Here is a 16,321-nt window from a genome sequence, read left to right as displayed (position 1 = left end):
TGGGCGTTCATATCGCCACACACGATGACAGGAAAACACCTTCTCTTACCTGTTCCACTGAGACTTGCGTTGGACACTATATATGCACTAGTCACGGTAACGAAGATATTGTTCAGTCTGATGCGGCACGTCACGTATTCGAAGTCTTCGTCGGTGGACGCACGTAGGAGAGCACATGGTATGTCTTTTCTCACACATAACATGGCTCTGCTGAGGTGATTCATCGAGTGAGAGTGGTATATCTCATAGCCTGACATCCTGAACCTGTCGTTTACCCTAGGCCAGTACTGGAAAACGATTACGATGAACGAAATTGCGGAAGTCGCCCATTTTCTGCTGTACACTATTACAGTTCCATTGGAATATAGTGGCAGACTTATTCACTTTAGCCATTATATGGGTTCGTTGGACTTTTGTGAAGGTGTCGCGCCAAATGTACGAACGAGACCTTTAGAGCAGGCCCAGGACTGCCGATTCGAATGGCAAGATGAGCTGTATGATGCGTCGTCCATTCCCGGGAAGCACGTCCAATGCGCATAACTGGCGTAAAGTCGCAAATAACATTGTTGCAATAGTTGTTGCGAAGCTGATGTACGTTGGCATGGCTTCGATGACATTGATCGATGGCATTGCATTGGTCGATGAACGATGCTGTGGATTATCACCAGGATGAGCCAACTTATTGTGTGGCATGCGCTCACTTCTTGCTGAGTGCGGGACGGGTGCTACGAGTGCGCTGGGTGAATCTTCTACCTGTTCCCATACTGCCTGTGAATATGGCTTAGTCTCGTGCTCTTGTTCAGTAGATGTCTGATATTGTTTGTTTGTTTGTTTGTAAGAAAAAAAACAAGGAGAAATTGAACTCGTCTCCCGACTTGTATTGTATTTGCTAGAGAGGAGCATGATTGCGTGCATCCTTATGTCTTGATCTCTCTGTAGTTTCAGACAACCAAGGGAAATCTGATATTACATCCCGCTGTTCATTTGCTACCGCCATTGCTGGCAGTGCTACTGGTTGTGTGAGCTGTTTGTGTGTCTTGTGCGACATGTGGGTCCGCTGGTGCGTTGCGTTCTCTGACCTATTTTTATCCTTCTGTTTTCCGTTCACTGTTTGCTTCGCCTGCCTGTATGAGCTACTTGGGCGGGACCTTTCCCTTGCGATGCGCCGCTGCATCTTGAGCTTAGTACATTCTTTCGCAGTAGCAGGGTCGTTCCTTCCGCAGTTTGCACAAATGGGTTCCTTAGTCCTACATTCCTCATCTCCGTGGTTGGTGCCGCAATTAGCGCAAAGTTGTCTGTTGCTGCAGCACGTCGCGATATGTCCATAGCGGTAACATTTATCACACTGTAGCGCCCGTGGCTGGTAGCGATAGACATGCATGCTGACCATCTGGAAGGTGACTTGCTGCGGAGGGTTGTCGCCAAGAAAAGTAATCCTTACAGCTTTGGCGCCTTTTTGATACGGCGTGCTGCAAGGACTGGGGTGTCACTTTTGATGCTTTTTAAAATTTGGGCATCATCGAGAGAGATGTCGATATCTTTCAGTACCCACAAAAGAAAAGTTTTGGGGGCGTGGCTCGTAGGCACGCACAGGTATTGTGCATATGCTCGTCAGTTTCAGCAGGCTAATCTTTGTAGTTGGATTGACGACGTCAACTGCTACGATGTTCCTTGATGGATTTCGACGAATTTCTTTTATTCTTCCTGGAGGTTCTGAGGTAAGATACTCGGACAACTTCAAGTGGTTCATCTTCGCTAGTTGCGCATCCCGTTGAATGGGTGCAAAGATGGCAGTTGTTCCTTCTACTGAGATTATCCTTCTGTCATTCCCCAGGGTCGCTTTGCGAGGACGTTCCTTCTTAATCTCGGTGAATCCACCTTCTTCATCGGAAGTGGTATTGAAGGTTCTTGACGGATCGAAGCCTGTCGCTGGCCTCTTAATGTTTCACTTTTGTATGTTATCATCGATAGTGTTATCGCTCTCCGCGGAATATGAATTACTTATCGTTTCTGTGCTCGACATGTCTTCATCGTTTCACGATTCCACACTGTCGAGTGCACAGGCGCACAGGTGCGCGTGGAGCGCACCTTTGCCCGATAGCCAGCAGTATATCGGGAGGTACTGGGAGTTAGCCGCAAAGAAGGTAACTCAAACCTTGTCGAAGTGTTCCTGTGGCAGGAATGGGGTTAGGAATGCGTTAGGCTTAGAAATGATCGTCGTCGTCGTCGTCTCCTGTACCGCCGATGATATAGCGTCGTTGCGGGAACGCTGGGCTGGAATGCGAAGGACCCAGCGTAGACAGCGCAGATGAGGTAGATCAAGCGGCATAGTGGAATCTGCATGCACTCTCTACCAGACCAGGAGGGAAAGTAAGTGTTGGGGGGTGATTGCTGTGTAGAAACCCCTAATCTTCAGTGGATCGGCGAGGAAATGACGCCCTCCAGCTCAACAGCGTAAATCACTCAGCAACACAGCACCAGCGCCAGGGCCACGGAAAATTGTTTACTTCTGCCATACGATGGCGGCGACGCCCGGACGTCTTTGAATGTCACACAATGCAGAAAGATGACGTCCCTGGCACCTCGCACAAGTCATCGTCGCTGCAGATAATCAAACCGGTGACATCTTCCCAACAACGGTACGTAAGGCTTCTCTGTCCAGTGTGGCGATATGTTGCACGTGCCGCAGGGTAGGACTACGGGCAGGGCAGCTGCAGTGGGAAGCCGGAAGAGATCGTTACAACTCTTGCTGCGACCAGCCGACGCTGGCGAAGCGGACGTGTAGAACCAGACGTGTGAGGCTGTGAGTGTACCCCTTCCCCCCGCCTTTCATTCCTTCCCCGAGCAACGTGCCGCCAACCTAGGCAGGCAGACCGCTCGAATCCCCACGCATAGCTGGGCGTCCTCACTCATAAGGACCCTCGTGAAGACGCCTCACCCTCACCTCACGACGATGAGGTGAGGGTGAGTGAGTCCAGACCACGCTGAATGTTCCTCATGAGGACAGTCGTGAGGCATTGTTCCTCATGAGGCCCACTGTGAGGGCCCTCACGAGGCCAGCCGTGGTGAGGCCATGAATACGTGAGGGTACAACGTATTCCGTGAGGAGCCTCACGGATGAGGCCGTGAGTCCCTTTGTGAGGAGCCTCACGGATGAGGCCGTGAGGACTTTCGTGGGGAACCTCACGGATGGGGCCGTGAGGCCTTTCGTGAGGAACCTCACAGGTGAGGCCTTTCGTGACGGAGCTCACGAATGAGGCCGTGAGCCCTTCCAGGAGGGGCCTCACGGATGAGGTGATGGGTCCGGGCTCCTCTTTGCTGATGCCAAACGCTAACATTAAACCTCACTGTGACAGTAACAACTGTTACCAAATTTATCCAAGCACAGCACGAAACCCTATAAACAGTTTAATGCCGCGCAGTATCATTAGTACCAACTACCGGCGCAGTAGTTCAACGCCGACGTCTCATCTGAACATGATGGAAAGTTCTTTTGAGGCTCTTGTGCCTCCTGGTGACTTGAAGACACATCAGGCCATGAGGGTATTCACGAGGCGAGTGCTCATGAGGATGACGGGTCGTGAGGCCATGAGGGTCCTCATGAGGAGAAGGTACGTGAGGCCATGAGGGCCCTCATGAGGTGAGGGCACGTGAGGATGAGGACTCGTGAGGCCATGTTGGTCCTCATTAGGCGAAAGTACGTGAGGTGCCGTGAGGACATGAGGGCCCTCATGAAGTGAGGACACGTGAGGATGAGGACCCTCATGAGGTAAAGGCATGTGAGGATGAGGATTGTGAGGCCCCTCGGGATCCCGATGCCCTGAGGTGAGGTTTGTGAGGGCAAAATTTAAAACGGAATGTGAGGCTGAGGGCGACTGAGGTTTAGTTACTGGTGAGGAAAATTTGGTGAGGGTGAGTGAGGCCAATAAAGTCTGTGCTTCCTGAGGTGAGGATGAGTGAGGCCGCAGGAAGATGCCCACCTATGTCCCCACGTCACCCCCCCCCCCCCACCCACCCATAAATCTCGTGTCTTCAGAATCCTACCAAAGTTATGTTACTGATATCTTGTCTCACATTCCATTCCTGCAAAATATTTTGGCTCTATGTGGTGCAAAAGCTAAAGGAAATTAATTTTTATTTTTGAGAACTGTGACGTCATGTTAGGTCCGACGGAGCGCCCGGCTCTCATCCGGCAGCGTTGTTGCCCTTGGCGTCTTTCGGGGGGGGGGCGGGGGGGCTCACTTTTTCAACTCCGTTAGCGGAGCCCCACGTGACATACTCTCCGACTGCTCCGACCTTCGAGAAAAACAAGGAGGGAGAAGCCATATCTCCCATTTACCCCTCTTACGATCAGCGTCACGCGACTTCTCCACCACGTGACCCTCCCGGACGCCACCGTCGTTGCTAGGAGACGGGTGCTCTCTCCAGAACATAATATCATTGCAATGAGCTTGTGATTACATCACGGGCTCCTCGCGTCATCGAAACTTGTTGAGGCTCAGCAGATCTTCAAAAAATGATAGAAATGCACTGTGTTCTTAAACAAGATTAAAAGATTGGTATAGAATCTTTGAGGCACGTTCTCTTTATGGACTAAATAAAATAAACGCTGTTTTCCGAGCCCGGAGTTGCACTAGGGACATTCAACTCGACGGACATAACAATCAAATGTTTGCTGTTTCGGATGCCGTTTCGCGGTAAGGGAAGCAGGGTGTTTCGCACAGCCTGATTTTGCTTCACACAAGGACAAATAGTCAACTTATGGACAACAAATGGACAATATTGTCTATACTTGTTGTGCACTTCTGTAAGCTGTCCTACAGGCATATTTTAATTACGGCTCAAAATTTTATCATTGATTGGAAAATACTGGATCATTGTAGGTTGACAGCGGCACAGGTTTTGCTGCTGTACGAACTTTGTGCACTGTTTTTTTATCCGCATCTGAGGTTAATTTGTAGACAAACGCCAGCAAATTCCTTCAGAAATGTGTTACGACAACCCCTGTGAACTTACTTTGGTGCAAGCACTGAGGTGGATGTCGGAGCTTACCGATACCGTGAGTCACCTTTTGTGCTGCACGCACTGCTGCAGACCCAGGTTTCTGAGAGAATGTTCTTGTGACTGGCGGATTTTCTGCGTGAAAGAGTATTCTCTGTTCGCAGGCATAAGGGGTCCACGCAGAACGTTAGTTTAGCTCATGCGGTACCACAAGGGAGTGTTTTAAGGCCAGTTCTCTTCTATCTGGTAGTGGTCTTGCGTTAGCCGAAGAGTGAAAATGTCCATCTATGCTGACGACATTTGTATTTGTACTTTTGGGAAATCGAGGTCAGGCATACGCCGTCGTCTTCAGTTTTCGCTGGATAAGATTTGGCGGTATCTCACTGAAGCCGGCATGGATATCTCAGCTGAGAAAACAGCAGCGCTTGCTCATAGTAAGAAAGATATGCGCCAGTGCCGGCTTTTCATTGGTAATACGCCGCTCAGACAAGGTAAACACCACAGATTTCTAGGCGTCATCCAACCTGTTCCTCATTTCAACCTGTTCCAACCTGATTCCAACCTGACCTAGAAGAATCATGTCGACTACATAGACACCAAGGCCCAACCGTGGATATCTGTCATCCATCACTTTGCCGGAGCTAAGTGAGGAATGAACGAGAAGTTTCTTCTGGCCCTCCCGATTTAGTTCATGGCATACTTGTATGAGCGCAAGTACTCCGCAAGAAGACGAAGTCCTTTCATCTGGTGGGCAGCGTTCGACCACGGTCCAAGGATCTTCGCGACGTTGAACGTCCGCTTGTCAATACGGTGGATAGACACTTCCATCAGTGCACGCCGGTGGTGATATTGCCCACAAGCCAGGATGACGTACCAGAGGTCGCGGTGCACTACACAAGTGGGGCAGAGGGAAGACGAGGTGGAGCCGAGACTGTGTTTACAGGCAGGTGTAAAGGCAAGGTTGAGCCTCATGCAGTAGAAGAGTGCAGTGAAGGGGTGCGGTAGTCGCGGAGGAAGTAAGAAAGAAAATGTGGGGTCAACATCCGAGAGACAGGAGTGAGCTATGTCGTGTTGCCACTGGACCCGTATCTTGGGGCCGGTGAGTGTCGAAAGGAGGTGTCTTCGGTCGCCCGAAGACATCATTATCGGGGGAGAACCAGCGTGCTGATGGGCGCTCAAGGCGGCTCTGTGTGCTTCTTCATTACCGCTGATGCTGACATATCCTGCTGACGTGATCTTGAACGGTGGATCTTGATCTCCAAGCTTGCAATATGCTTCCGCCAAGAGAGCCCAGCATCAACAGTAAAACCGATGAACCTATGGTGAGACACCAGCTTCAATGGTATGCCAGCAACCGAAAGCTAGAAGGGCCGCATATTCCGCCTCGTAAAAGGGAGTATTACTGCACTCTTATGGAATGTGCATTCAACTGCCCCCAAAGGCGGATACCGTGTGATGAGCTTGCCCGTATCAGCAAGAGACAGCTAGCTTACCTACACAGTCATTGGCCCCTATGAAGATCATGTGCTTCATTGTCGGGTTCTTGACATGTTCATAGACTTTCTGTCGCCCACTGGAGTGTTCTAGACGCTTTAATTCCTTCTCGTTCACACGCGCCTCGATGTGGCCTTTACAGCTCAGTGGCGTTACCGCTTGAGACAAGTTGACTCTCCCACCTCCTGCCACTGTGGTGTTCTTGAGGATCTTGAGCATATTCTTCTTCATTGCTCCCACTACCAACCTTCCCGAACCACACTCTCCGAGTCTCTTCGTCAGCCGGACTCTCGCCCCTTGTCCATATCGAAATTGCTTGGTCCCTGGCCTAATCCAGCCCAGCAACGCTCTGCGCTCAGAGCTCTTCTGACATTTCTGGACACCATCGGACTTCGATCGTTATTGTGAAGGGACTCGTTATTTTATTCCCCCCATTCCCACCAGCAATGGGGTAGAGTATCGCCTGTGGCGATGAACCTCCCCACTCTCCAAAGCCAAAAATAAAGTTGTTGTTGTTCTCGTATTTTCATTCTTCCTTCATCATCTCCATAGAATGTTCCACGTGCAATGGGGTGGGGTCTGCACCACCGCGCTGAAACACCCCATCTCATCATCATCATCTATTGTTGTTGTTGTTGCGATACTCGAAGAGCGTAAACGTGTTGAAAGAGATTGAAATTGGCCGTAAAAGCCCACAGTGTTGACTATCTGTACTATGTCAAAATATGCATCCTGCCTATCAGGCTGCAGTCTACGCCAAAAGCAAACATGCAAAAAGCAATCGTTTACAAGGCCAAACCTTTGACAAAAATAAGTCCTATTTTCACGTATTATTTATAAAATAATTGCGCGGGGCGCAGTACCGAGTGACTTTATGGAAGTTTGAAGTTGCTCTTGTGCTCAGACAATGGGAGCGAGGGTACGCATTTCATGGGCCGATGGGCGAACGAGTTGTGGCGATCTCATTACGTGGGAAATATCATTCAAACGAATGTAACTAAATATCTCAGTGTAGCACGACACGAATGACAGTAAGACATAACTCATTGCGCACTTAGTCATTTTTCGTGCTCGTGTGGCAGGGGTATTAGACTATCAGCTCTGGTTTGCTGCAATGGTGTCGCTCTGATGACGATATGCGTCCCTCCTGTGTTCCGCTAACTTTTGTCGGGATCTGTACGACATTATTCCCGCCATATCATAATCCCTAGCTCCACGCAGGGTGCAGTCTGTATGATATGCTGCTGGTGATGCTTTGTGTGTGGAGGAATTGAAATTTTAATATTCAACGTGCTACGCCAATTCTACAGTTCCCACGAAGGTGCGGGAATGATTGTGATAATTTGTCACCCTTGCAAGAACAAGTAACCCAGTGGGGCATACAATGCTTCTACAAAAGTCCTAAAGTGAGCTTGAGTACAAGGTCCTGTAACGACTCAAGAAACAGTACACGTGCCAATGACCAGCGCTAGCATCTCAATTGCTGCGCTGCTTACAGGTCAATCGTACGATTACAACCATACCATGGTGGAAAATTCAATTCTCTTTCTCTCTCTCTCTCCAATTCTTTTTCTTTTTCGGTTTTTTTTTCGTTCAATTTGGTTGGAATGTGGGAACAAGCAAGAAAAACCTCGACTTTCTGAAAACGTCCTCGATTAGAGAACCCAGGGGGCTCCTTGAACCCTGCAAATTAGACCGGGACAGAGGTTTTGGGAGACGGGCGACCGCCCCTCTACCCATATCACTCTCCTTCTCAGTTGACTTGGTTGGCGTGGTGGTAGAAGAAAAAAAATATATGAGCTTTCATTTTCCTTTAATGTGGAGATATGTGTGCCAACGTTGCGCGTGTGCTCATCCTTGGATCGGATAAAGTTAGATAAAGTGAATTTGTGCACGATCACACGAAGAATTCGATTCGGCCGAGGAAATTATATCTCGATAACCGACCAGCGATTCCCAGGCACGGTCGAACGCAAAAGAGCGTGACACATGTACGCTTTCGGCTTCACGTTCTCAGAGTTGAAAATAAAGCGGATAATATTACTTACTTTAGGCTATTCTTATCGTCTGGTGGCGCATATATCGATAGAGGCACAGCAGGATTACATATGCGATGATTCCGGCCTGAAATCCCTTCAGGCGATGAGTGCTCTGAAGACATAGTGCGATGAATATCGCTATCAGCCAGCGGAGTGTGTTTTCAAAAATATCAACCACGTATACCTCAGTGGAACAGAAAAGCAGCAATGTTACATCCTTAAAGGGGCACTAAAATGCAAAGACAAGTTCACTTCAAATCACGTTCCACGCTATGTTAATTTCGTACTTGTTATCATAATTCAAAACTTTGATTCCGTTACGGAGCTACAAGCGAAATTATATCGGGGGGGAGGGGGGTGTATTTATTAGACGAAAAGGGAAAAAAAAACGGGGGAAAGGTCAGCCAAACGGGACGTCGGCTTGTTATTCCGGAAAGAAATAAATAAAACGAAAAGAAAAAGAATTAAAAAACAAAGAAATAAGAAGGAATAAGAAATAAACAAATAAAGAAACTTGAAAAATATGAAATAAAAAGAAAATGAATTAGGAAATAAAGGATAAATTAACAAAGGATGAAAGAAGGATGAGGTAGATTAAAGACAAAGATGACAAAAAAAAGATGACTAACAAACGGTGAAAGAAAGGTGAGATAGATCACAGAAGGTGACTTTAAAAGGAAAGCATGAGGTTAATGCGGTGAGGGTGAGAGGGGGGCACTGAAGAATGAGATTGCACGACTGGACTTCACAGGCTGTTCATAAGACCTGAATCGCTCAAGAAAGTCAGAACTGCTTTGGTCACAGACCGCTGTGTGTGATGTCGTACTGGGCCGAGCAGAGTGACCAGAGAAAAGTCCGTGCACCGCAGCTCGCGTAGGCGACGTCTCAGCGTGGCTCGAGGGGTATCGAATCTGTGAGAGTCGAGGAGAAGGTGTGGAATATCAGATTCAACAGCGCAAGTGGGCCATTTGGGCGACTGGAGAAGACCCATTTTACAGAGAAGTAGAGATGTCCTGGCGGCATTAAGTCGTAGTCGGTGTAGAATGGACGCTTCTTGACGCGAGCAGTGGTGTGTTGTAACGAAATCCATCGACAGGTCGATAGACCGGAGATGGTCGTTCAGTCGGACAGCGCCCTCTTGAAACTGCCGAGTGCCGTTATGACGGAGTCGCTATGTCTGTAACCGACACGATGAGGCTGAAAGTGGTAGGAGACAGTTATTGGAAGTGCCGTCCCCATGTGCCCGACGTACAAAGGCGTCTGCGCGGGTGTTTCCGTGCAGGCCGGCGTGACAGGGTACCCACAGGACATTGGACACACAGGCTATGACCCAAGGATAGAAGTCGGTTGTATATTGCGACTATCATGGTGTCTAGGCCGCCGATTGTTCTGGAACAATAGTTTGCTAGAACTTCTAGCGCCGCCGTACTGTCCGTGATCACAACCCAAGCGCCAGGCGCTGATACCGCTATGTGGTTCAACGTGGTCAGTATGGCGAAGAGCTCGGACTCGGTAGATGACTTTCGTAGGGACTTAGCGGGTTGGTGAACCCGTTCGCGAATTATTTAGCCCGGAAATTTAACTGAAACACCCGGCATACAGACTGTTTCACGAAAATTATCCGGCTGAAAATTTGAAAAACGGCGTCACCTATCGGGAAACTTTTTTTCGGTTAGCACCCTTGATGCGCCGGCCACAAACTGGCTTCTCAGTTTCTCGTTTGCATGCGCTCGTTAATGAAATAAACATCCTGATTTTTTGTTTTACTTCGCCGGGTTTTGGTGCCTGTGCCATAGCAATGATCACTCTGAGACAGTGCAAAACCAGTAAAAAAAAACATAGCTTCGACTTTTAGTGATTTTTTTAGCAATTAACTGGCTTCGGTTTACACTGGAATGCGCTCTTTCGCTGAACTATCCTGCGCTCAAATTCATGTTCATCCGCTTCCATTGGTGGCGGGGATGCCACAAGACAAGGAACAGCCACGAGCGAGGGTTTGATATGGCCTCTCGTTCTCTACTAAACTCGTAAACAGGATTGCGGTCGTGTCATTGGATGGGTCAGACAGTGCGCTTTTATAGCCATAATGACAATCACTTACCAATGGCGATAAAGCTATTTCGCGCGGGACGAAAGTGGGTTGCTGTTAACGTGGGTAGCATTGCCATTGGATGAGGCCTTTTGTAACGAAATGCGCAATCCGTAATCATTACATTACAGTGTACTACACTCTAAAAACGGAACTTCACCGCATAGCACGCTGTGCGCAAACCATTGCTAAGAACGATAGGGCTATCGTTTCTAATTCGAAGAGAGACGGGGGCGTACGCCTTTTTGTGGCAATTTTCATATATCCGGCGTACGCCCACCTCTCTCTTCGAATCAGATGCCGTAACCCTATCATTCGTGGCAATGGTTGGCTCACTGCGTGCTATGCGGTGAAGTTCTGTTTTTAGAGTGGTATGTCCAGAAGGATGGCTAGGTAGAAATAATTTATTTTTATAAAACCACATATAGCTTTATCGCCATTTGCAAGTGATTGTCATTATGGCGATGAAGGCGCACTGTCTGGCCCATCCAATGAAACGACCGCAATCCTGTTTACGAGTTTAGTAGAAAACGAGAGAACACGAATTTGAGCGCCGGATAGTTAATCGAAACAGCGCATTCCTGCGCTGCTCCGCGCAATAAATTTGTAAACCGAAACCAGTTAATTACTCAAAAAAATCACTAAAAGTCGAAGCTGTTTTATTTACTGGTTTGGCACTGTCTCAGGGTGACGATTGCTACGGCACAGGTACCAAGCCACTGGCAAAGTAAAAAAAGCAGGATTATTTAATTAACGAGCGTATGCAAATGAGAAGCTGAGTGGCCAGTTCGTGGCCGGCGCATCAAGGATGCTAACTAAAAAGATATAAAGTTTCCCGATAGCGTTTTAGAGTTATTCAGTCGGGGGAGTTTCGTGAAACCTAATTGAACTTTGAAAATTGCCAAGCCAGCCTCATTTCTTTTTTTTTTTTTTGTTACTGAAATATGGAGAAAGTTCAATTGAATAAAATACAATTTCCTAAATTAAAATTGTCCAAATCCTTCCTAAATGGCGGCAAAAGTTTCTACAAGTTGATGGCCGACAGTTCCACAATCCTGGGGCGAGTATGTCGCCAGTTAGAACTTTTTTTTTTATCACTTTAGGTGAGAGATCCTCAATATCAGAATTGGGTACCGTGCATTGGAAGCTGCTCTTCCAACCGAAAAAAAAAAAATACAGATTGAATTGATTTTTTTTTCTTGTAAGCTCCGAGAAGTAACTGGGCTATGAGCAGTGTACAGATGGGGACAGATGGAGAGAGAACAGCAGGAAGGATTGGGGGACGTGGGGGTTAGTATATGCGTCCTGGGCCGACAGGGCCTGCATTCGTCTCGAAATATTGGGAAAACCTCCAGTAGACAGCGCAGCCGGTGGTAGAATTCGAACCCACCACCTACCGGCGTTCAGCACGACCTTGGCTATACCATCAACGAGCCGGGTACCTTAAACCGCTCCTCCATGTTGAATCGAAGTAATTATTGCCTACGTGTAGCCAGATATCGCAGCGTCATCGTCGATCACTTGCCTGCATGCTGTCGCGCATATTCGTGTCCAGGACCTCGATCTTGAACCCTGACATGGCAAGCGTTAGCTCTCCAAAGCCTATCTTTGCCTCTCCAAAAGTCTCCTTTGCCAAAGCCTCCAAAGTTATCTTTGCTCGCGTGCCAAGATGGGGACCGAGGAAGCTCCTGGAATCGTGGCACATACGCGCTGATCCCTTGCATTGTAACAAAAACCGTGGCCCCCTTCCCGAACAATACTGTCATCTCCTTAAGTAGCGACTGGTTGTTGGCTCTCCCGCTCAGTCTTGCACTGATGATGCCCGTCGTATGACAGGCGAAACGTCTGCTTAAAGTTGTTAGTTGTTACGTTAAGTCGGAGTCCTCTCTTCTTTCGTTATGTCATCTCCCGGCTTTTGGAGTATTTTCGCACTTACAATCGACTGCTACAGATTTGGATCTCACAATCGATGCTTTCGCTTCTGTCTCCGTTTTCGAACTGGCACAGTGACAACGAAAACAGAATCACGTGTGACACAAGTGCTTTCCGTTTATCTAGAATGTATAAATGATGCACTGCAAGCCGCGGAAGAGACTTGCGGTTGGTTTGAGCTGGAACCCTGGAACATATGCAGGTGTGCTTCGTAGCGTTGCTGATTCAGCCTCTTCCCACGGTGAAATTCCTATTGCGAACAGCAACTGCGAAACTCTAGGCGAGAAGCCTAGCTGCCCCTCCTCATCTCACGACATAGCGGAGCCCGTATGCCACATTCTGTTTGTGCAACTGGAAATGTCTTTGATAACGCTACTACCTGCATCACAGCTCACACATCTGCTGCCTATATCGGATTGACTGACAATGACGGTTACACACTTGTTAGTCACCGAAAGAAGCGTGAACTGCAAAGTGAAGGTAGCTGGTCCGCTCGTTCGTTGCCTCTGATGCCGACATCAGAGGCAACTTAAAAATGAACTTCACCACATAGCACTCTCCTAGCCAACCATCATCCCGAATGACAACGTTCTCGCCCTATATAGATTTGCTGAAAACGGGAGGCGGAGCCTATTTTGTGCCATTATGCACGGCACAAAATAGGCTCTCCCTCCCGTTTTCAACAAATCGGGGCGAGAACGTTGTCATTCGGGATGATGGTTGGCTAGGAGCGTGCTACTCCCCTCTCCCACTTTTTTTTTTTTTTTGCTATAGTCGTGACGATGCCCACTTGAGTGCGGCCAACAACGGCAAGCTACTTTGACCCCCCCCCCCCCCCTCAGTTTTAAGAGTGCTTGTGTGTTTTGTGGTTTTTGCTGTTTTGCTGTTCGACTGTCTGAGTGTTACATGTTTGCGCGTTCTGTGACATCTCAGTGTGTTTGTACTTGCTTTCTGTTGGAATCACCATCACCACTGATCATCATCATCAGCAGCAGCATCGCCGTCATCCTGCTCACCTTCATTGGCATCATCATTCCAGGCGTATTCCACCAAAGTAACTGATGCAAGTGATGTGGAGTTGCGGGCCTCACATTAGTGAAGCCAAACTCTCCATTTTATTTTTTCTTAAAACCAAACCAAACGAAACCGCACTGAGCATGAAGAGCGCAACAACTAATTTCCTTTTCAGGCTTTCGCTGATGATGTACGTCACGTCACGCGAGGAGGATGTGTGAAGTCGGTCATTGCTTTTGGAGAACTAGCCATAGCACTTTGCTTAACTTTGCATTTTGACCGGAGTTCGCCCCCTCCCTTTTTCTTCTCAAATTCACAGTGCTATCAAACCCGGCAAGAAAATGAGGGAAAGAGTGGTTATGCATGTAACCAGCAAATAATTATATAATCAGTATTTCCATGAGGATTTCGGGAGGTTATTTCAGCAAATGTCACAATGGTGCAGTTCATTTTGGCACGGCTAACACTTACTTGAACAGTTGATGTGATGTGATGTGAATAAAGAAAAAATGGGGATGTGAGTTCCGACGAAGTCAAACTGGCTACCCCAGTACACTTAATACAGAAAGTTCAAACCGATGATGAGATGATGAAAACACAAAGGGATGATGTCCAGAGACGAACACAGATGATAATGGAGTTCAACATGTACTTCAAAAGTTCAGGAGCTGCGCCCAAGTGAGAGTAAAGTGGCGGAATCGCCGGGGGCACATACAGGACACATCGCGCATTCACCGTGCCATAGGATGTCCAGAAGCCCGGTTGCATGCAAAAAAGTCTTCAAGTGCCCTTAGCGCCTTGTCAGACGAAGGAAGACCTAACAGTTTCGTGATGTCGAAGGCTCGGGAGTCCACATGAGAGAGGCTTGTCTCTAATGCCCTTCGAGCATCAACGTATTTCCGACACCTGAGAAGGATGTGTTCTACATTTTCTACAACGCCACACTCACTACAGTTCGGAGAGTCTCGCTTTCCGATTTTGAAGAGGAGACGTGCGCTGTACAGTACATTGAGCAGTAGCCTATGTAGAACAGTTGTCGTTTGTCGCGTAAAGGAAGGTGGTACTCGAAAGCGTAACCCTGGGTCGACCTTGTACAGAAGCGAATCCCGAGCCGACCCTGTTAACCAGGAGGTGTTGCACATTCGTTGTTTGAACTCGTTCAGCATTCGCCCCGCGTCGCCCTTGGTGAAATAAATGGGCATCACCTGGGCGCGCCTTAGTTGAAGAGCCCGGCGTGCAGCAGCGTCCACAGCCTCGTTACCTGCAATGCCACAGTGACTAGGGATCCACTGCATTTTGATGTCATGACCTTGTAAAACTGCTGCATGGTGTGCGTGTAAGACATCTTGTGCTGCTGTCACCAGAGATCCCGTAGTAAACATAGTAGCTAGGGTCTGTAACGCACATTTTGAGTCGCTATAGATAGTCCAGCGAGCAACTGAAGATTGTGAGTTGATGAAACTTATTGCCAAGAGGACTCCATAAAGTTCAGCGGCCGTTGCAGAGGTGACGTGAGACAACCGCACCGCTCTCTCGATATTCGCCTCCGGGATAACAAATGCACACAAGGAGCCGGATGATGTCGCAGAGGCATCCGTGAAAATCTGCATCCTGCCTGCGGAGCTGTTTAGTAGCTCAAGACTGAACTGACGAAGAACATGCGTTGGTATATCCTTCTTTCCCGGGAGTCCAGGTACACTAATTCTTACGTCAGGAGGCTTCAGGACCCATGTTGGGACATCTGGTAATGCATGTGGCTTGTGTTTCTGAATAAGACCATGTTGTGTCTGGTAGCTTGGGTAAAAGAGGAGTGGTGACGACTCATAATGGCTCGAAGCTGAGGATGGCGATGGTAACGCGTTGCCAACAGCACGTAGTGGCGAAACGTTTCTTGCATCCTGGGAGCTGATACAGGTGGTTCCCGTGCTTCTGCCATGGCTAAAGCGTTTGACGTTGCTCGAAGAAGGCCAAGACAGAGTTTGACGCCCTTTGCTAGGATACACTCTAACACGTTCTCTGTGGTAACAGGGAGGTTGTGTAGCAAGGGAATGTGATGAGCAACCATCTGACTTATAAGAGGTCGGTGAACGCTGAGCATTGCCCGAGGAGATGTGCCCCATCGGGAACCGCATAAGTAACGAAGAACATTAAGACGACTCTCAGCTCTTGCTTTTAGACTTGAACAGTTACTTGATCCGTGTTATATCGCATCATGTCTTTTTGACTCGTTTGCAGCCGCATTAGGTAATGTCGACACACTCTATTTCGTACTCGAGTATAACGCGGCGATCGTTCTGGGATGTTATTCAGGCGGACATGTACATTAAACGTTTGCTTTTTTGTTGTTTTTTTCAAGCGCACACGTGGCAGCTGTCACGAATGCGTTATCTCTATATCGACGTTCCACTGTATATGTTAACGAGAGTCACTCATGTGTCATATCTATGTCACTATGCATAAATCTGCAACACTGCTTACCCTTGGTATGGCCTGAGCTCCTGTAAGCACTTATGTTGCTCCTAGCTGGCTCATCATTGTACAGCACATAAGCAAAGCGCTATAAGGGACCAGAAAAAAAATTAAATTACTACTACACGGTTGGACTGAGCACAGACAATTCACAGATTCACACGTTAATTAACGAAACACACGTTGTTTAACGACAATTCACACGTGGAGATTGTACCGAAACTTCTTCCGCTCTCCGTCCATATATACACTGCGAAGCGTTTCTCCTTGCATCATCAGTCGT

General features: G+C 48.1%; 1 protein-coding gene across 1 annotated transcript in view; it reads right to left on the bottom strand.

The window, feature by feature from the left end:
- The window catches only part of LOC135388454 (deoxyribonuclease-2-alpha-like), a 68,110-nt gene that overhangs the window by 29,493 nt on the left and 22,296 nt on the right, over positions 1-16,321 (bottom strand). Inside the window, exon 3 of the mRNA XM_064618027.1 lies at positions 16,048-16,126. Coding sequence (XP_064474097.1) covers positions 16,048-16,126 — 79 coding nt within the window. The remainder of the gene's footprint in view (positions 1-16,047; positions 16,127-16,321) is intronic.

Source organism: Ornithodoros turicata, chromosome 3 (assembly GCF_037126465.1).
Source record: "Ornithodoros turicata isolate Travis chromosome 3, ASM3712646v1, whole genome shotgun sequence".
NCBI classification, from domain to species: domain Eukaryota; kingdom Metazoa; phylum Arthropoda; class Arachnida; order Ixodida; family Argasidae; genus Ornithodoros; species Ornithodoros turicata.
Note: the sequence above shows the minus strand (reverse complement) of the source record. Positions and strands in the feature narration are given on the sequence as shown.